The sequence below is a fragment of the Amphibalanus amphitrite genome, unplaced genomic scaffold (genome assembly GCF_019059575.1).
Source record: "Amphibalanus amphitrite isolate SeventyFive unplaced genomic scaffold, NRLGWU_Aamphi_draft 001159F_arrow, whole genome shotgun sequence".
Lineage (NCBI taxonomy): Eukaryota > Metazoa > Arthropoda > Thecostraca > Balanomorpha > Balanidae > Amphibalanus > Amphibalanus amphitrite.
The window spans coordinates 58348-79803 of NW_024882653.1; the positions used below are offsets into that span (position 1 = coordinate 58348).

General features: G+C 46.9%; 1 protein-coding gene across 1 annotated transcript; it reads right to left on the minus strand.

The window, feature by feature from the left end:
* Nucleotides 1-1528: 1528 nt before the first annotated feature.
* On the minus strand, nt 1529-10096 carry LOC122370679 (matrix metalloproteinase-2-like). The gene is made up of 8 exons (XM_043346493.1): nt 9932-10096; nt 9481-9603; nt 8791-8917; nt 8457-8570; nt 7980-8157; nt 2640-3462; nt 2072-2377; nt 1529-1765 (listed from the first exon to the last, which is right to left on the minus strand). The coding sequence occupies exons 1-8, from the start codon at nt 9968-9970 to the stop codon at nt 1697-1699; spliced, it is 1779 nt and encodes a 592-aa protein (XP_043202428.1). The 5' UTR covers nt 9971-10096; the 3' UTR covers nt 1529-1696.
* Nucleotides 10097-21456: the final 11360 nt, after the last annotated feature.

Here is a 21456-nt window from a genome sequence, read left to right on the forward strand (position 1 = left end):
CAACTACAGGCACGAGAGCGCCGAGGCAATTATAGTTTCCAACGAGCATATTTGAGATATGTTGTGGCTAGCGGTCGAGTCAAGCAGCTTCGAGAGTCAATGAGCAAAGGAAAATGAACAATATCTCTTTTAAAGGACGACCAGTGAAATGCCCGACATCCTATCGGCCTTAGGTAACTGTTCTGGTGTTTTATGCTTTATTCAGGTAGATACCCTGCCCGGTGTTCATATTCCTATCAATAATAACCCTATGCTAGGATGGTAGGGGAGAGCGGGGCCAGTTGAAACACGGGGTCAGATGAAACATGGCTTTATTTTCAACAGCATGCAACATATGGCGTTGCCGACACCACTGCGCATCCGCGCTCGACCACTTCCTTTGTCAACGGCGTTTGGGCGGCAAACGGACGGTAATTTTGATTTGACACTTGTTTTTGTGTTTTTGAGGGGCGTTTGGGAGAAATCGTTCTTATGAATATTTTGTGATATCTCATAAACCTTTGTTTGCTGAAAGAAGAACTCCTGGCTCCGGAATAACATCTTATTTGTCCCTTCATTCAGCATGATGCCGTCCCTCCAGCTCGTTTGACATGTGCTTTACGGCGCGTGCGAGATGGCGGGAGCGGATGGGGTCAATTGAAACGCTTCTCTGAGGGTCAGTTGAAACAGGGCCACAGGCCGTTTCAATGGACCCCGGTGACCTTTGCAATGGCTATTGTTCAGGGGCTGTAAACATTAAAGGAAATAGTCCACCTTTGAAATGAGCTTTTAAACTGAAATAGTAGTTTAATAGAGCTCAATTTTTTTACCCCTTTTTCTCCAGCCCTTTGCTTGAAAGCACACTATAGCCTGAGATATTTCTCATTTTTCTCATCCGCCCATTTTACCATAGTCTATGTACTTTATGTCACCTATTATGAGGAACTTTGCACTTTTAGCTTTCCAACGACCTATTGAATGTAGCATTTGGAAAAGTAAACCGGACAAAATATCTCCTTAAGAAAGTGGCCTTAAAGAGGAAAACATCCCATATTGTTAAGGATAGGTGCAATTGACCCCATGGGCTGCTTCAATTGACCCTCGCATCGGGGTCATTTGAAACGGGCGTAGAGCTGTTTTATAAGCATGCGTTTGGCAGCAAAATATGTTTGAAACATAATTTTACATATCTTAAAATAAAGCCAAAAGAGCATATTTTTTCATGGCATTGTGCATTTTTCGATATGACAACTAGATCTCGCTGTGCATGTCAATATATAAAAAGTGGTTCAACTGGCCCCGCTCTCCCCTACCTACAATAGCGACAGTGGTCAATCCATCATCATCATTATATTCATATTATACCGACAATAATATGTAAATGGTTCTACACGATTACGCTGAAGAAAAGATGTCCGGTGCCATGGATGGTTTTGCCGCTGCATGTCCATGAGTGAGAAGCACTTCTAACATCCGTGGTGCTACAAAACAGGGATGTTGCGCAATCATCAATGCTATCGCACGCGATGAGTGACATGCATAACAGCCATTGCATTCGTTATCTGTGTATTTAGTGGTAGACTGGAGCGTGTATACACCACCGTGCATGGCCGTCAGACGAGTGCACTCTGCGAGCACGTAACACACACGAGCAGCTGGACAAGTTGGACGTTCAGCTGCCGCACCGGCCTCCGCGCGCTGCTGAAGGCCGGCTGAACTAGCGTTTGCACAGGAACCAAAACTGGCCGGTGTTCCTCGGGAACGGGATGTCGCTGCTGTTGTCCACCTGCGGGCAGAACACGCCGGTCGACAATGTACAGGAGGGGACGCTGCATAGCATCTTTGCATTGCAAGAGCTAAGTGTTCTCTTCGGCGAACTTAACACCGACGATGGTGCTCATTTTCGATTGTTTTTGTCAACAGGGACATTAGTTAGGCGTTAGTGCGTGTGGGCATCAACTTTATCCGCTTCCACGCATGATAAAAATGCAATTTCTCATTTTCGGGCAATTTTAAATCTGACACAAATCCCCACCCACAAATCAATAGCAGGCTTGCGCGTTCTAACTTCTATGAACTGTTTGTAACTCACTCGAAGGTTGACGTCGTCAAATCGGTAGTAGTTCTGTCCGCTGAAGAAGTACGTCTTGCCGTTGCTGTACCTTGTGGCGGCGTCGATGGTGTCGGGCATCCCCGGCCACTCGGAGAGGGGACGAGGAGCGGGCAAGTCCGGCCGCCAGAACTGACCGCCCCGGATCATGTACACGCGACCGGGCTGACCCAGCTCGAAAGCAGCCGAAAGGTCGCCGTCGGCCATACCGGGAAACACCTCCGCGATGGGCTTCGGAAAGCCGAACTCGATAGTGTAGTTCTCGGTGAATCTCCATACTCTGTGGCCCTGCAGTAGAAAGGGGTAGATGGAAGCCATAGGTAACTTAAATGACGCATACGAAGACATTAGACATGATTCCTCGCAATCAAGGTGATAACGAGTATCACATAAGCAATGGAAGGTTGACGGTTGATATGAAACCGAATCAAACATTTGATTGTCCAGTGTCCACATATGCCGCCCGTCAAGGCACACTTTCGACCTTGTTTTGTATTTAGCCAGGATCTGTGGACACTGTAGTTGCTGTTCGCTGTTCCTTGAACCTCACCTTGAACATGTAGATGCGCTCGGTGGCGCTGTGGTAGAGGGCGGCGTCCAGCGGCGCCGGCAGGCCGTCCCAGCCGGCGCTGATGTTGCGCGGGTAGCCGGTGGCCACGCCCGTCTCCGTCAGCCGCCAGTAGCTGTGGCCTCGGAAGACGTACATCGTGTCGCGGTCCATGAGAGCCGCGTCCAGCCGGCCGTCCGCGCACAGCGCCGCGTCACCATGCGCCTTCGTCTCGGCCCGTCTGTCCTCGGTGATGTACGAGTACATGTCCTGTCCAAAGTTGATGCCGAAATTCGACCACGAGAACGTGTAGGGTCGCCGCGGCGCCGCGCGCTGGGTTGGGTAGTAGCCGCCCCTGCGATGCCCTGCGTAGCTCCGGGGCTGGTTGACCGAGCCCCCATACACAGGCTGGTGATAAGTCGGGACCTGCCACCGCCTCTGCACGCCCGCACCGCCGTTCGGCAAAATTTCCGGACCCGGTTTCTTGAGGCGGGGAGGTGGCGAAATGGCGGCGTTTCTTTTCCCGTACAATTTCTGGATGGCGTCGATGTCGTCCTGCGCCAGCAGGTCCCTGGCGGCGGGGTTTTCCGGCCGCTGGTACCAGGGGCTCATCATAGAGTTCACCTGGGAGTGCGCCAGGCCCAGGCTGTGACCGAACTCGTGTGTCGCAGCCACGTATAGGTTAGAGCCATGCTTCGAGTTGATGGACCACGACTCGGCGTCGTCAAAGTGCGCGTCGCCGCCGTATATGGGGAAGAAGGCATGCGCCAGGGTACCGCCCTTGTCGTCGAATGGATCTCCGTCCCCGTGCTCACCGACTGCGAACCTGCGGCGATCAGTACGGCATTACACTGCGAACCTGGGGCGATCGGCACGGCATTACACTGCGGTACTGTGGCGATCGGCACGGTATTACACTGCGAACCTGGGGCGATCGGCACGGCATTACACTGCGAACCTACGGCGATCGGCACGGCATTACACTGCGGTACTGTGGCGATCGGCACGGCATTACACTGCGAACCTGGGGCGATCGGCACGACATTACACTGCGAACATGTGATCGGCGCGGCATTACACTGCGAACCTGCGGCGATCAGTACGGCATTACACTGCGAACCTGGGGCGATCGGCACGGCATTACACTGCGGTACTGTGGCGATCGGCACGGCATTACACTGCGAACCTGGGGCGATCGGTACGGCATTACACTGCGAACATGTGATCGGCACGGCATTACACTGCGAACATGTGATCGGCACGGCATTACACTGCGAACATGCGGCGATCGGCATGGTATTACACTGCGAACCTGCGGCGATCGGCTCGGCTTTACACTGCTGAACTGTGGCGATCGGCATGGCATTACACTGCGAACCTGTGGCGATCGACACGGCATTACACTGCGAACATGTGATCGGCACGGCATTATACTACGAACATGTGATCGGCACGGCATTACACTGCGAACCTGTGGTGATCGGGATTTGCAGCGAGCGGGATTTTTATCGAACTTCAAACCTGCGGTGGTCGGGACGGTAGGTATCCGAAAGATGCATAATATCTAAAAATGAAAATGTTTTGATGTTAACATTGTTCAAGCACTGGCGGATCCAACGGGGGTGGGGGTGGGGGAGTATTTGAGGCAAATACCCCTTCACAGCGGCCGGAATCGATGCAAATTGTTTTTTATATAGAATAGAAAGAAAACTAAATAGCTATTATTGATACTTTATACAGCATAGCAATGCATAAGAAATCGAGATCCGAAGAGTTTTGAATTTTGAGATTTTTCGGGGGTAGGTATGCGCCCTCCCCGCAGCGCTCGAGGCCACCTTTCTGGAACCGCCAATGGTTTCAAGTGATTCGCTGTCGGCTAAAACATCACTGCATTGGTAGGCTTAAATAGACCGATGCCCGGCCAATGCCCATTGAGCAAATGTAGACTGGTACCCAGTAACTCAGCTGCCCTGTACCAACTGGCAAATGCAGCGCCTGAACCATGCTGTGCCGCACTGCTTAGTAGATTTTTTTCCTACCGACAGATGGCTCTGAATTATGCAGCGCCTGAAGCATGCTGTGCCGCAGTGATCGATAGTTCACTGCGGAACTATCGATCTATCTGTTCATCATCATCATCTGTTCATCATCATGTATCTGTTCATCTATCCATGAACAGATAGATGACTCTCAAGAATAGCGCCTGAAGCATGCTGTGCCGCATAGCTGCTTGGTAGTTTATACTTCTGCCAATAGATGGCTCTCAAGCACAGCGCCTGAAGCATGCTGTGCCGCACTGCTTGGTAGTTGCTGCTTCTGCCAGCAGATGGCTCTCAAATACAGCGCCTGAAGCATGCTGTGCCGCATAGCTGCTAAGTAGTTTCTACTTCTGCCAATAGATGGCTCTGAAGCACAGTGCCTGAAGCATGCTGTACCGCACTGCTTGGTAGTTGTTGCTTCTGCTAACAGATGGCTCTCAAATACAGCGCCTGAAGCATGCTGTCCCGCATTGCTTGACTTCGGCGCGACTCATGGGGCTGCAGTGAGCATAACCGCAGGTTGTTTCTTCATTAGACAAACACTATACGACATTCGTTAGTAACAGAAGTATTCGGTAACTCGGTATGCTTATTGTATATGTTCAAGGGTTGTTGTGCGCTGACAACTGGATTGTATTTTGTATGATAAACAGGTCCTTGCCCTTTGGGTCTGTTGTAAGGGCCTAAGCGAACTTGGCTATCAGCTATGATATAACCAACTCTTAACCCGGCAGTTGCTGGGGTATTTCGCCACCCACCGTTTGCTGGGGGGGGGGGGGGGGGGCGTTAAACGCCCCCAGCCGATAACTCGAGAACCAATAGGCGCAGCGAAACGCACGAGGCGGCAAACGAAAGAACGCGACGAGACGCTTCAGATGAGTACTTTAAAGTTGAATTTTGAGGTCACAGGTCAGGTCAAGGTCAGGTCAAACACCTGAAATCGGGCTTTCAGTAGCATGGACTTCAGGACTTCGCAATGGGCGCCTCTCGTCATAAACTCTGTCAAAACGGTGCACAATCCATCATATAAGGCCTACAAGAGTGTCAGCTCCATACAGGGGTCAGTCAAGCATAGGTCAGGGTCAAGGTCAGGTCAACCGGGCAGGCACATATCCCCGAAAATAAAAACTGATATTCGCAGCCTGTGACACATGTTTTATGGGTAATTTGGGGCGTAGAACACGATGGTGACATTCATTTTATCATATGTGTACGTGTTTGGTTAAAAAAGTTCAATTTAAGAAATTCATGTATCATGGTCGTGAAGTAGTCACGAGAAATTGCCAAGATTCAGTTCAAGATTTTGGAAAATGCGGAACGATAATCAATAATCGAAGATAGCTATTTGATTCTCCATGGTATTGGCAGTCTAATGGCGTTTATGGCATGTCTATATGTCTATTCTGTGATTTTATATGATTTTTTGAACATATGCCGTTTTTGGTCGAAAACTCAGAAATCATGACGTCACTAAAACCTCGATATCTCAAAAATTTTCCGACTGATTTTTTTTTAAACTTTGTCACAATAAACTTCAATCAATTCCCTACAGGTACCCAAAATTTGGCGCGCCTGCGGCGCGCCGTTTTTATGCTATGGCCCGGCGAAAAAAGTGGGGGCGTTTAACGCCCCCCCCCCCAGCAACTCGCGGGTTAAAGGAACTATCCCACCTTCTAAAATGTTGTTAAAACCAGTTAAATTGTGCCCGACTTTATAGATTGGATGATCAGGAACACGGTTCTGGCATTTATTTTTCATTAAACATCTTAGGCTTCCCATATTCCAAACACAAACTTTCAAATATGTGACGTCACAGCCCAAAATTACCTCCTTCCCCAGGCCACATTACTGTCATAAAGCTGATTCTTTTTACTCTGTAGGCACCACAACAAAGTTCAGACCAAGTTTTAAGTGATTTTTCAACGAACAAACCCATTTAAATCAGAATGACTAAACGAGGTGACGTCACACTAACGGTCGCTCCATGTTGAAGATAGGGCCTTGCGCAAGACCCATTTTCAAATGAAGGGAACGAATTTCTTCAACACCAAGAGGCCGCGGGGGTTGCAACCTAGATAGATAGTGGTTTCTGAACCTCGCCGCAAACTTGGCTATCTCAACTCAAACCCCATGTTAAAGGTGGGATAGTCCCTTTAACCCTCCCCGGCCGAGGGGGGGGGGGGGGCGGGTGCCGCCCCCCATGGGTTTTTTCGCGATAGCTCCGAACACGCTGGCGATAGAGAGCTGAAACTTGGCATACCTGACCTTTGATTCAAGCCGGATCTTTTGACACCAACTGCATTTTTGGGTCTGGTCAGGTCACTGACCTATGACGTCATAAGTGAACTTCTGCACGGTCTTCAGATGTCGCAACTTCGCAACGCCCTCACTGCCAGAGGAGATGTCACAGGGAAATAAAACTTGCAGGATCTAGTATCCATTATAAGTCTCACAACTTGTATATCTCGGATTTTTCCTAAAGGTCATATGAGGTCAGGTCATTTTCGTGACCTCACCATTAAGTCAATGGGGAAAAATGAAAACTGCTATTCTGGCGCCGGGAACGATCTCCAACTATCTCAAGCACACATAGTCGTGATTTGATGCACTCCTTGCAAGGTTAGATGCGTCAATTTTGCAATGTTGACCTTGCGTGACGTCATTTATGACGTCATCAAGGTCATATTAGTTTTTCGTCAATAACTCCCGATCAAATTGAGCTAGCGAGTCGGGAAAGCCACCAATGGACTCAGGAAGACCTGCCGAATCGAATGATATGCGATATAACCTCTTTCGACCAACTTCGTGACCTGGGGGTGCTGACCTGACCTTGACCTGAGGTCAACACCCCAAGTTGACCTGACCCGAACAAAAAGTATATCATTCGACGCGCCTGAGCGAGGCGAACACGATGCTGCCAAAATCGCGGCTCTGCGGCCGTTTTTTGCGAAGCTATTCACCAAAAACTGAACCGTACCTTGGGGTACTTGACCTGACCTCAGAGGTCACCGGTTGACCTAGGACCTTAAAATCGGGCACCAATCTCTGCGTCTCGTAACGGCGCACACGTTCGTTTTTTCCGCGACGCGCTACCTCCACCAGGGGCGAAACGGCGAGGGGGGTCGTACCCGCCCCCCCCCCCCTCGGCCGGCGCGTATGTAGAAAACCAATAGTTCCGGCGAGGGTTAAAATTCTCGTCAAACAGCACGAAATATGCTGCCGTATGAGCGATGCTCGGCAGAATGTTTCGGCACAGAATAACATATTTAATGATATACGACAGGCCAAAACAGTTGAGACGTACTTGACCTCAATATGCGTTCCCTTTTGTGTTTTGGGGACCTTCCTGAAGTTGATGTTGGCCTCTCGGGCCCAGGTGTTGAGCGCGTCCTCGAGCAGGTCGTCGGTGGCGCCCTGGGAGTTCACCGACGTGGGGCCGTTCTCTATGGAGTAGTTGAGAGTGGGTGCGGTCCATCGCGAACCTGCGACAGGGACGGAAACGATCCAGTCATTGACAGGTGACACTAACGAGACACTATATAATTAGTTAATGATTAGGCACTATCAACATTTAACTTCTGGTGATATTCACGATCAACGCTGGGAATAATTAAATTGCTTGTCTTTAATAATAGTTAAATAATTTACTTGTAGCCAATTTTACGATACGCGATTTAACTAAGCAAATGCTGCTTTTCAATTTGACATTTTCCAATTACTTGTTATTTGAATGAAATTTGGTGACGTTCTCCCGCCGAAGCATGCATTGCATACAACCCACCGTGCAGGGCCCATCGCTTGCGACGGCCTGTTTTTCTGACGGCCCTGCCCACGTTGTCCTTGACTCCACAGCGGGGCTCCGTCAGCTTGGCCTGAGTGGCGTTGTCCAGTTCGCCTGTGGAAAAATGCGAAACGAACTCAAAGACAAACAAACGCACGCTGAAAGATGAAGCAGCATTTCTTTCGATCACAATTCACTTGCCATGTGTGTCATTGGGACAAGGAAACAAGCGAAATATAGAACCACGTCATTGCTTGCATAAAAATACGATACAAATATATGTCCTTATCACAATTGGAGGCATCATTATATATACCAGCTGGCATGAACTTACCTGTCTCCTTTAGACCAGCAAACTTTTGAAATTTTCTGATATCGTCCGAGAGGATTTTCAGGGCTCCAGATTTGTCTGCCTCTCGCAGTTTGGTGTGATTGGTGTGACCAAACCTGATAAAGTAGCCCTGAATATACGTCTGTGTTAGGGAACAATACACACAACATGGTGGATAACATCGAGAGGGCGTTGGGTCGCTGAACAAGCAAGAAACCAACAAAGCTGTGGACGTTTAGCAGCGGAGTATCAGGTAACGAAACGGTACAACAGACTATAAAGTAAGTCAGGAAGGTTTTAGCCATTAGCTTTGTGTGCTCCCAGATGCCAACCGCATGCTGAAAGCTTTATGCCACAAAATGAGAAGTCATTGACTTAGCTTATCTGAATCCTGAAAAGACAAAAGACAAACGGAAGGGTAACTTCTGGATGTTTTTAAAATCAAATTGAATCTCAAGACGCATTATTCAACACCAATTCTGTATTGGCCTACTCTTGAGGTCGGTTATAAAATATATGAAAAATGAAAATGTATTTTTGTTTGTGCTTCTCTTTTTTCTCACATGAAAAAGAACGTTGTGGACAAGAGAGCCACGACAAAATAAATAAACGTAGTTGGACAAAACATTTTATGGGCTCATGCATGACAGGTAACATAAATCATGTGGTCTGTGGCTCTTTGGCGTGACTCACCACAGCTTGGGCGACCTGAGCCGGCGTAGCGTTCTCTAGCGGAGCTGCCGCGCCGCTCCCGATCAGCACCAGTCCCAGCGCCAGCGCCAGCACCGGCCGTGACGTCATCACCGTCCGGTCAGCCTGCCGCGTACGGTACGAGGTGCGAGTTCTGCTCTCAGTGCCTGTCTTATAATTAAGCAATAATAAGGTGGGAACCAGTATCTAACTGCGCATGTGTTAATATGATTTGAATGCTTAGCCAATACTCAATTGAAATATTATATTTAAGAGTTATCTTTTTATTTATATTTTATTTATTTATATTTTATATTTAAGAGTTATATTTAAAACTTATCTTCAATCATAAGAGATTCAAGGGTGACTTTAGGGTGAACAGACTTTATATATCCAATACCCTACATATTTCATTACCGTTAGACTGAACGGACAGACTGCGAGAGCCACTGACCGTGCTGAAGCTCTGGAGGTCGACTGCGGTCCATCCCATGGCCGGTGGTGAGGACAGTAGAGGCTCGCCAGCGCCCGCGACCAACTCTATATAGCCCTGAAAGGCTGACAGTCGGCGCGAGCACAGGAATGCACCGGAAGGTGGGCCAAAGGCCACCCCGCCCGCTGCGCTCTGTCGCTTTGTCAGGTCTCTCTGCCTCTCTCTCTCTCTCTCTCTCTCTCTCTCTCTCTCTCTCTCTCTCTCTCTCTCTCTCTCTCTCTCCTCTCTCTCTCTCTCTCTCTCTCTCTCTCTCTCTCTCTCTCTCTCTCTCTCTCCTCTCTCTCTCTCTCCTCTCTCTCTCTCTCTCTCTCTCTCTCTCTCTCTCTCCTCTCTCCTCTCTCTCTCTCTCTCTCTCTCTCTCCTCTCTCTCTCTCTCTCTCTCTCTCTCTCTCTCTCTCTCTCTCTCTCTCTCTCTCTCTCTCTCTCTCTCTCCTCTCTCTCTCTCTCTCTCTCTCTCTCTCTCTCTCTCTCTCTCTCTCTCTCTCTCTCTCTCTCTCTCTCCTCTCTCTCTCTCTCTCTCTCCTCTCTCTCTCTCTCTCTCTCTCTCTCTCTCTCTCTCTCTCTCTCTCTCTCTCCTCTCTCTCTCTCTCTCTCTCCTCTCTCTCTCTCTCTCTCTCTCTCTCTCTCTCTCTCTCTCTCTCTCTCTCTCTCTCTCTCTCTCTCTCTCTCTCTCTCTCTCTCTCTCTCTCTCTCTCTCTCTCTCTCTCTCTCTCTCTCTCTCTCTCTCTCTCTCTCTCTCTCTCTCTCTCTCTCTCTCTCTCTCTCTCTCTCTCTCTCTCTCTCTCTCCTCTCTCTCTCTCTCTCTCTCTCTCTCTCTCTCTCTCTCTCTCTCTCTCTCTCTCTCTCTCTCTCTCTCTCTCTCTCTCTCTCTCTCTCTCTCTCTCTCTCTCTCTCTCTCTCTCTCTCTCTCTGTCGTTGGAGTCTGTGGATCTACAGTTATATCTGATCAGGATCTTAAATATGGAATTGTTGTACTGGGACATGGTAAATATTCAGAAACGAATTATTCGACACCAGTAATATGTATATGATCGGTAGCTTTCGGGGGCTGCTGCCTCCTTCATCAGCCTGCTTTTTAAATGCATTAGAACTTAAGACAATACGTTTCAAACATGTCTACCAAAAAGTAAACCGCCACGAGGAAAAGTTGTAACGGTACGTCTCAAGCATAGATGCACAACAGTTTGATACATGATAACAAATAATAACACATAATTAAGTCGCCATCGTCCGTAACATCCGTAATAAAACATTCGACATTAATCGTGATCCGTGGTCGTAACAATCGAATTCGCACAATCGGGGTCATGACACATTAATGGATGGTAATCGTTATAGGATCGTAATCGTTTCATACTCGCAGGCGCACAAGCTTGCATAAATTCGCTCTGATATTCGCTCTGATGCATAAAGGACAGGTTGGGGGTGAAGGAGAAGGCTGGGCTGGTCTATCAGTATAAGTGTCAGTGCGGAAAAATTTATATAGGAAAAACCGGGAGAAAGCTAAGGACGAGGGAATCGGAACACAAACGAGCTATAGCAAACGGAAACCGGGATCACTCAGGGATATCTGAACATGTGCTAGAGACAGGGCACTCTATCAAATGGGACGAAGTTAAAATTTTGGATTATGAAACGAACTGGGGTAAACGAAAGGTGAAGGAGGGTTTTTACATTTCCAGGGTAGAAAGACACAATAGCATTAACATCTTACCCGGGTGGGAGGTGCCTGATATGTACCGGGCACTACGTGTGTAAGGCGCTTTTCGATGAGGCTGAGTGAGCTGTCAAAAATAGGTACACTTGCTTTTGAATTGTTGAAAATTGTTTTGTTGTATAGGCGTGTGGCTATCAGAGCGAATTTATGCAAGCTTGTGCGCCTGCGAGTATGTAACGATTACGATCCTATAATGATTACCATCGATTAATGTGTCATGACCCCGATTGTGCGAACTCGATTGTTACGACCACGGATCACGATTAATGTCGAATGTTTTATTACGGATATTACGGACGATGGCGACTTAAAGGGACACTCCCACCTTAACATTAGTTTTGAGTTGAGATAGCCAAATTGGTGGCCATGGCCTGCAAATACCGGTTTGGGCACTCACAACATCGACAGATGCTTTAATTCGGAGATATGGAATTTCAAACTTGCAGTTTTCGGATTCTAAGGGGCTAGTGCATTGGTATGCCCCCTTAGAATTTGTGACGTCAGCGGAGATCTAACGATTTTTAAATCTTTTACTAAAACGTTTGGTAGCACGCGGTGGTATATGCTGCTTTGCGCGCAACAAATGCCGCACTTTCAAATAAAGTCGCTAGGAACAGCGGAGATCCCAAAAAGTAAACAAAAGTAAAAGTCTAATATCTTGAAAACCGGTGAATATTTTTCGATGAAATTTGGTAGATATTCGTTTTCGCTCTTTCTGAACCGAGCGACATCACTTTCGCGCCAATTCATTAACTTTTTGAAGGTGGGAGGGTCCCTTTAATTATGTGTTATTATTTGTTATCATGTAGCAAACTGTTGTGCATCTATGCTTGAGACGTACCGTTATTACTTTTCCTCGTGGCGGTTTACTTTTTTGTAGACATGTTTGAAACGTATTGTCTTGTGTTCTAATGCATTTAAAAAGCAGGCTGATGAAGGAGGCAGCAGCCCCCGAAAGCTACCGATCATATACATATTACTGGTGTCGAATAATTCGTTTCTGAATACTGATCAGGATCTACCTACAAAGTACAGTCGACATGTCTCTCTCGTTCTGTCTGGCCTGTCGCTGTGATCTGTCGAGCTGTCAAGTACTGAATCTAAATTTTTGCCCAAATATGGCTACAGACATTTGCGCATCTCTTGTGAGACCAATTGTTGTGGCAATGTGACGGAGTCAAAGTATTTTATTGTGGATTGGAACGTGGAGGCTCCCACTGATACTGCGTCTGCGCGGATGATATGCTGATTGAGATTATTATATTCCAACCTTTTCAAAGCTACCGATATCTTGTTATTACTCAGATTCCGTACGGGTCTGACATTAGTTTTATCGTGCGCCTAGTTATACGTTTCGTCATTAAACATATAACATTGCTATATGTTTCTTGACAACGACCTCGATGCAAAGGTCGAAAATTCGAAATAAAAACAATAAACAACTAGTGGCCGAAAAAACGTACTTTGAATTATTTGCGTTTTCCTTACATACTCTACTACATATAGATAGAGGTACAGCCCACCGCTAAAGTAATGTGTGGTTTTACCAATCTCAACGGATGGCTTTGACCGACAATTTTTAAATGCGGACTGATTGAAAAGAAGACGTCAATAGATAAAGTTGTAGCTGCAAGGGTGAAGATACATGTAAGCTACATTTAAAGTCTCGTTACAGTCTGGCTGATCGTTCTTAGGCTTCAGAAGCATAACATACCCATGACTGAAACCACACATTACTTCTGCTGTGGACTGTACGTGCCTGACTGTTACAACTGCCTTGTTAAGGTGCGGAGGTGTAATCGCGGAGGACAGTCCACGATCGAGTCCACACTCGCCGCCGGTAGCTATCACAGGCTACTGGATAGCTTTACGTAACTCTGGTGATTCGGACTCTGGCACCTTCTGTGCGAGTGTGGCCACGTACCAGCGAGGTGCACGTGACGGCACGGCCACACAGCGCGCCGAGCGTGCGTGGTGTGACGTGTTGCGCCGCTCGTCAGCGCAAGCGGCCCAGCCTGCATACATCAGAAGCTGGCAGAATCCACATGGCTAACGCTAACGACTTGTACCACTCGTACATATAAGTATTTTAAAAACAATCGGCGGGAATGTTTGGAAGCATGCGTTTCTCTCGCTAGAAAATCATTCAAGAAAAAAAGAACATTTAACTAAAATTCAAACCTATATACCTTAACATGTGTTGTATTTTTCAAATAGTGTTGAATATTTATTCGGAATAACCGATTATCGACAGATACGGTTATAGATGTCTGCATCCGTAATTAAGTAGGTAGTGTGGATAATTACGGTATACCTACTGGTCACCCGCGGCTGGACATGATAACATATGGTGTTTCGAATCTTTATGTCAAAAACACATCAATGTCCCAGTAAAGTCGAACTTTCCTTTTCCATGGCCACCGTGCACCGGTGTCGATCATTGCTACGGATGACAGCTGTGATGGCGAGATAGCTAACTTGTATCCGACCATCAATATCGCCTTTTCAACTTTCTACCGTTTCTTGGCTTTATTGATCATATCAAGCCCTTGGTATTGGACATCAAATGTATGGTAAATGAAAAGGCAATAAGCAGATGGACTCAGGCTACAATTCATTGCTGTTGGAAAAGCAAACGCTTCGTCACTTTTTTTTTTCTGCGACTAATCACGCTATCTCCAGCGATATGTGACTTATCAGTAGTACCTCTTCAAGCTTGCTGAGCTCTTCTTTGTCACGCTACTGGTACCCGACTTCGCCTTATGATCTGACCTGTGCCTTGCACTGGATTTTTGGTCCTTCGATCGACCACTGCTCGGTGCCTGTTGATGCTGTCCCTTCATTACAGAATCAATCAGGTCTTTGTTGTTTATAAAGAAAACCTTTTTCCAGCCAATCTTCTTGACCACCTTTAGATCATCTGCCGTTGGAGTCTGCTGAGAGTGGCGGCGATACAATATTTCCCAGAGCTTGTCAGTGCTGCAAAGCTCCAACAGCTTTTTGCATGTCAAACTCAACGAGATCAAATCTTTCAGATCTAGCATCAGGCTGATCTTTTGCAGACATGCCGGGGGTAGCCGGGGCAAGAAATCCCACTCCCCAAGTACGATGCGCTCTACGTGGTCCAGTGTGTCCTGTCCAAACACCTTTATGATTTTCTCGTGAAACTTCGTCTCATGGAGAAACTCTTCGAACGTAAAGGACTCCTCGTCGGGCGCCGCGTTGGCGTGCGAGAGTGCGTTGGAGATGCGCCAGCGCACCAGTGCCACTTTATTCTTTCCAACCTTGACCTGATAGTAGTCTCGGGAAGGTGACGCCGCCTGGTCCCGGGTCTCAAACAGGACGCCTTCATCGGGCGAGAACACGGCTGCATACCGCAGGGCCATGTCCATGCACGACTTGCGCTCCGTTTCACCCAGGCGAGTGCTGGAGAGCATACTCAGCCTCCGAGATATCTGAGAGGTGGAAAATCTCATCGCAGATAGAGACATGTTGAAAGAGAAACTGCTCCACTGGTGTGCAACTAAATTGACGTCTCAGATTTTTGTCAAAGGGGAAATAGTTTTATGCATGAAGAAACTATACCCAATGCCTCGGATATCTATAGAGGGCCACAGTAACAACAATAATATAAGCTTAGTATTCCAACTACCTCAATACAACTACATCGAAACTTAACATGGCCTTGATTGCAGCGCTTGCAACTGGCCTTGAAAAGACTTGGAAAAGGCAGTTGTAATTTTCTCATTCTTTAAAACGCCTCGTGCCACTTGTCTTCAGTTTTCTGGCAAGAAGAATTACGCTGGTATCACAAACTAGTCGTCGAACAACATATTCTTGGACCTATGGTTGCGAGACAGAAGACACTTACATATAAGCGCAATGTGTTCGAAACTTCACCAGGTTTAGTAACACAACATGCTTGACTTTCGAATGCTTTCCTAAGTTAGCATAACTTATTTGAAGCTGAATACAGATTAGTAAAATTCTTCGTACTTGGACAGTTTCGTGGTCTTTATTGCCACCGCTTCAGCAAATTACGTAGTGTCACATTTTGTCGCATTTAAAAACTTAAAAAATATGAGTTTTTGACTTTTCAAAAAACGAGAACATATGTGATGGAATGCATAACGATGACCTACGCTAGAAACTAGAAAGTCTCGTTATGGAGACATCGGGCTAGCGCCCCATGCCTTCAAAAATGGCCAAGTTATCCGCTTTTATATTTTACGTAGTTAATAGGTAACCCATTCATCACTATTAATTATCCAAATGGAATGTTCAGAGCGTTAAACCTCGTACACCAAAACAAATAACACTATCGTGTTCCTGAGCTCAAACTGCATCTGCAGAGCACCTGTTTTGTTGGAAAGTTAAACTTTGAAATTTGGCGTTTTGACCTGTCCGTGACCGTAACTTCGTTGCGGTAACTTCGTGACCGTAACCTGCTGATGTGGCTGCAGACGGCAGACGATACTATTTTTGAATTTTATGGACAACATGGACTAAAAACATGTGTCACATCACCTATGTGTCGACTGTCGACCTATGGGACACATGTGTTACATGACTGGGAGAGGGGAATAGGGGGAATATACCCCAATCATACCTAGGTATTGGCAATGTCACACCATTCGCATAGTGGCGCCAAACTCATATCTGGATTCTGGAATGTCGTCATCCCTGGACTATACTTATTTACGCATTTATTTATTAACGCATACTACATTTTTTGTATTTACGCATTATGCATGACGCATTTATTATATCATTTATTGCTAAACCATGGCGCCGGAACCATGTAATGATATACAAGTTATTTTGGAATTATCAACTTGGATGCTTGCCTCAAGTCAAGCTCAGTTCAAACCGATCAGGTCAGATAAATGTGAGATCTTGCTGCATAGCATTTGAATCTGTCATCCATTCTGAGTTTATTGGTTTCTTTCCGACTTGATAGATGAATTTGATCGGGAGTTATTAACGAACTTAAGTCCACTTATCTCAAACGATCCTATAGTAACGCCGTATATCACATGGAACAAGGTCCTGACACTGACGTAGGTCATAAACTTGCGACATTTTCAATATTGAAGAGGTTCGCGTGTAACATCAAATGCGTCTGACCTGACATACCAAAAAATGCGATTATAGCTGAAAGATCTGCGATTATAAAGAAAGATTGTAGCTAAAATAAAGTCAGGCATGCCTAATTCCAACTCTGCAACTGCTGCCTCTCTATCTCTAGGTATAACGCGCTCCGAGCTATCGCAAAAAAAAAAAAACGCATTCAGGATGGGGATGACTCCAGCCAGCCCCTTGTCCGGCTAGGCTTGACCCATCGTTCTCTGGACACGTTTATATCCATCTACGCTTCCCAACAATGGATACCTGGATGGATTGTAATTCGGATATTGATAATACATATGTGACCTCTGCTGCCGACATATAGGGTCCAGGGACATGCCGCGCCCCCTGCGCCGAGACTACCCACCTGTGTGAGCTTAGCTGAGTGGCCGCGGGGCGGCGCCGTCCGCTGTCCAGGCAACCTCCAGCCAGGGATCATATAAGGGAGTTGTTTCCTTTCCAGTACTGCAGTCTTATGAACGTTGCTGCTTTAACTTTCTTTACAATTGAGATGGCCGAGAAAACGTTTGAGTCTTCAATGCCTTTGTTTGTGGAGACTTTCCAGTAGAAGCAAAAATTTTGCTTCCTTTAACAATTTTGCCACAATGTTGTCCATGCTAACCAAAAATCATATATAACTAGGCATCACACTGAGGACAAGAAAAAACTTGTTAAAAACTTGATAATGTAAAAAACTTGTAAAAACTTGTTAAAAATAAAAAACTTGTTAAAAAACGTTGATAACTACAACGGTGAAACGATTGACACACTTTTGTTCAAAATGAGTGAAGCACAGGGGCGTCGCCACGGATTTTCGACAGGGGGGGGCGGATCGGCCGGCTAAAAACCCGATATTAGGTATTGTTACCGTACTTTTTGACTCGAGGCCGCAACATTTTTCACAACCAATTGGCAAAACAGCTCCAAAACACCTTGATTTTGCAGCCCGTGTAACAAGTTTGATGCCAGAACACCTAAGGTCTAGTCACCAAGTCAAGTACCTAACTCTGCCTCTAAAAAAATTGTGGTTCTTTAAACGTATAACTTATTTCCTAGAAGTTTGAAATTTTGTGTAGTGCAACTGCAGGACTGCGGGGTCGGAGCCGGAGCTTGACAGCTCGTCAGCTTGACTTGACAGCTCTAAAATTAGCAGTTTCCAAAGGAGGGGGGGGGGAGGAATAAGAGCTGGAGGTTCTGTTGGCCGTTGTGACTGGTGGACGGTGGTTTTATAGGGGTCAGACTAATATAGGCTGACACTTAGTATTAAAACCTTCTGGACCCTCTCACACTACACACCGTTCCGTCATTTCTATCCTCAGGACAGTCAAATCCCTCTCCTCCACGCCTCAACCCTTTGTTCCGGGCTGCATGGGCAACTTTATCCCATGCGGGAACGCCCGATAAGAGCACACCCGTAACCGGGTGCGGTGAGTGCTTTGCGGGGGGGGGGGGGGGGGCTGGTCGGCCTGGCTTCTGGACGGGCCCAGCCCCGGCGACTCACCAGGGTGCTCGCCCAGACCCCCCCCCCCTAATTCCTATCATCCTTCCGCCTCTGAAATGGTCTCGTTAGACCCAATAAAACAAATCCCAGAGTCCGTGGCGAGGTCCTCTCACACTAGCATCAGGTCCTCAAAGGCCATGGTGAATTGGTGAGCCCCTTCGGCTGTCGTTTTGCCTGGCACGGGAGGATGACCGTTTAAAAGTGGGCGTCTTGCTTGAGTATTGTGAATACTCTAAAATGTGTGGTTTATTTATGCAGCTGTCACCCCACCCAGAGGACCGAACTTCAGCCCTTGATGGGTACCAACCCTTGGTTGGTAGGTAAGTACCCAAGGGTGTACTTACCTGAGCCGCTGAAGTGCCTGAGTTCTCAATTGTACGGTCGAACTGACCAGCATCAGTATTCTTTTAAAAAGGGTTTATTTCTGTTTACATGGCTCCATTGTGAATGGCCGTTGCAAATAGTCACTTTTTAAATCATTTATGGGTGACTTTTGGAGGGGAAGTCCCCCCCCCCCCGGATTCCTCGACTGGGGGGACGCGTCCCCCGTGCCCCGCTTTCGACGCCCATGAGCATGACCGACAATACCCCAAAATGACCGAAGAACATTTTATAGGCACAGGTCTCGCGGGTTTTAACGGTAGGTTTTGCACCTAGAAAATTTTGTGTACTTCAGGCTATATCTTTGTCGTCTTAAGCTTTTAAGTGTTGAAGATGCGATCGAATTGTTGGGTAACAAGCCGGCCAAGATCGTGTAAAATGGCTTCATCGTAGATCGATTAGTTTCTGAGATATAACCGGAAATCTAAAAGTGCAAAACCTACCGCTGCGTGCAAAACCTACGTGCAAAACGTGCAAAACCTCTCGCGAGAGCCGTACCTATAACTTTGACGACATTTCCCTCCCATATCGATTCGTAACCATTGCATCACCATGCGCGCGCTTCAGTGTGGGTACAGTTACCTACGTCTCAAATCAGGTGAGGTATGTCTATATGGGCTGCGGAGTCGACGGATTTTAGGGTGACTCCAACTCCGACTCCGACTCCGGCTTCAAAAATCGACTCTGGCTCCGACTCCAACTCCGATCCGACTCCGACCCCGGAGTTTCTATTGAAATCCGTATCATAGTAGCCGTTTTCACGACGGCCATCTGGTACACATTTGGTGCACATCTGGTACAGATTAGGTGCAGATTTGGTCAAATCAGGTTTAGTGTGTCTCTTAGCAGCTATCAGCTAGGGTTGCACTAATTGCTTATCTGCCTGCTTTGTCATATTATCAGAGAGCATCATCGATTAAAACACTGACATAAATTCATAAAATGAAGATATTTGCTGTAAAAGAAATTAGGTGCAGATTTGGTCAAATCAGGTGCATTCGCCGGATAGCTCGTCGTGAAAACGGCTAATATTGAAGTTCATAATTTGTCTTGCCTGAAACGATCCCTCTTGTGCGTTCCAAGGGGCTTTGCATTGCAAATATGCACTAAAATAAATATGCACTAGAAATAACATGCATAATTATTTAGCAGGTTCTGAGGAATTTACCGTCTACCGCTTCTTTCGCTGAATACGTTCGTCCGAAACAGCAAAATGGCCTTTTTTTCGACAAAATCTAATTTCGAGCGCAGTATCATCAATCAAGCAGGTGCAGCTCATGGCGTTGAGCCATGCGACGTTAACTCCAACTCCGGAGTCGGAGTCGGTAAGATTTTGGCAACTCCGACTCCGACTCCGACTCCGGGCAGAACTATCGACTCCGACCGACTCCAACTCCGACTCTGGTTACGACTCCGCAGCTCTGTCTGTATCATCGTGGCATGATAAGCTTCTTGTGATCGGGGAACAGAGCCATCGCGTGTGATGAATAACACATGGGTGGCAGGCGACATTGCCGCGTTCTATCGATGGGCTTCACACTGCACTTCCCCTGTATCTGCATTTCCTCAGCGATGTGTAAACGTCTGACTTTCCATAGCGCGTCATAAATGAAGGAGCGGGGTCCATCCGTCCGCTAATTCGGTTCGACTGCACGCGAGACGGATACGGCTGCATGCAGATACAGCGCACCCATCACTGGTTAGTGACGCGCCTAATCCGATACAGAATGTCGGCTTCAGGTAATAACATCACAAATTTCTGCGAAACTGGAGCCAGCGGCTGCGCGCGGTACCAGCTGCCGCCAGGCAGGTAGGCATCACATATTGTCACATAGCCGGCGACATGGAGGCTCTATTCGTTGAACGGGCGACAGTGGACGTGTGACGCACGACGTCCTTCGTAAAATACCGACTCAGCGAAGGCCGACGGCGGATGTTGTGGCCACCCTTCCTTCCGCGGTCTCATTGATGATGACACCGAACTAGTAAAAATGCACACTGACGCTTATAAAAAACAACCAGCCCTGAAATAGTCACTGCATTAAACTCTAGCCTGATGACGGTTTATCGAAAATCCTATCAAATAATTACTTGCTAATTAGAGGGTTCCTATCTTGCAATGCGCTTATCATATTTACTTTAGAACTCACTCATCCACGGATAATATTAAGTACACCTCACCCATCCAGATTCCAGTTCGTATCATAATGCTTAACCATAAAACGTTTGAAACTGTCAATTTAAGCTTTATACCAGACAATCAATCTATATGTACCATATGTACAGCCCTCTGCAAACTGCGTGGTAGGTATTCTTTTTTTTCGACAAAACCGAGAATAAGGCGAATACCATGCAATCGGTCATTCGGAAATCGTAACGGCAAGACGCGCGAGACTCCGCACCTTAGATTGGCATAATCATCGTACTCATTTTCCATCCATTTTGGCAACACACCCCAAAAGTTTATATTTGCCCCCAAAACAAACTATTGCATTTTGTTGCCACACAAGGCGCTTACTCTGTTTAGTGATAGACCTAATCGAAGGAGTGGAGCATGGCGCATCTATCTGCAGTGAGTTCCGACCGATTGATAGCATGGCCTTTGAGTTATTATCGGTATTAACGAAAAAAAAGAATACCTACCACGCAGTCTGCTGAGGGCTGTACATATATTTAGGAGTTAAGATTTTTCATAACACGATTGGAAACATTTCATCACAAAGCTTCCAATGATTCGGTCATCCTTTCGAGCGGACGGAG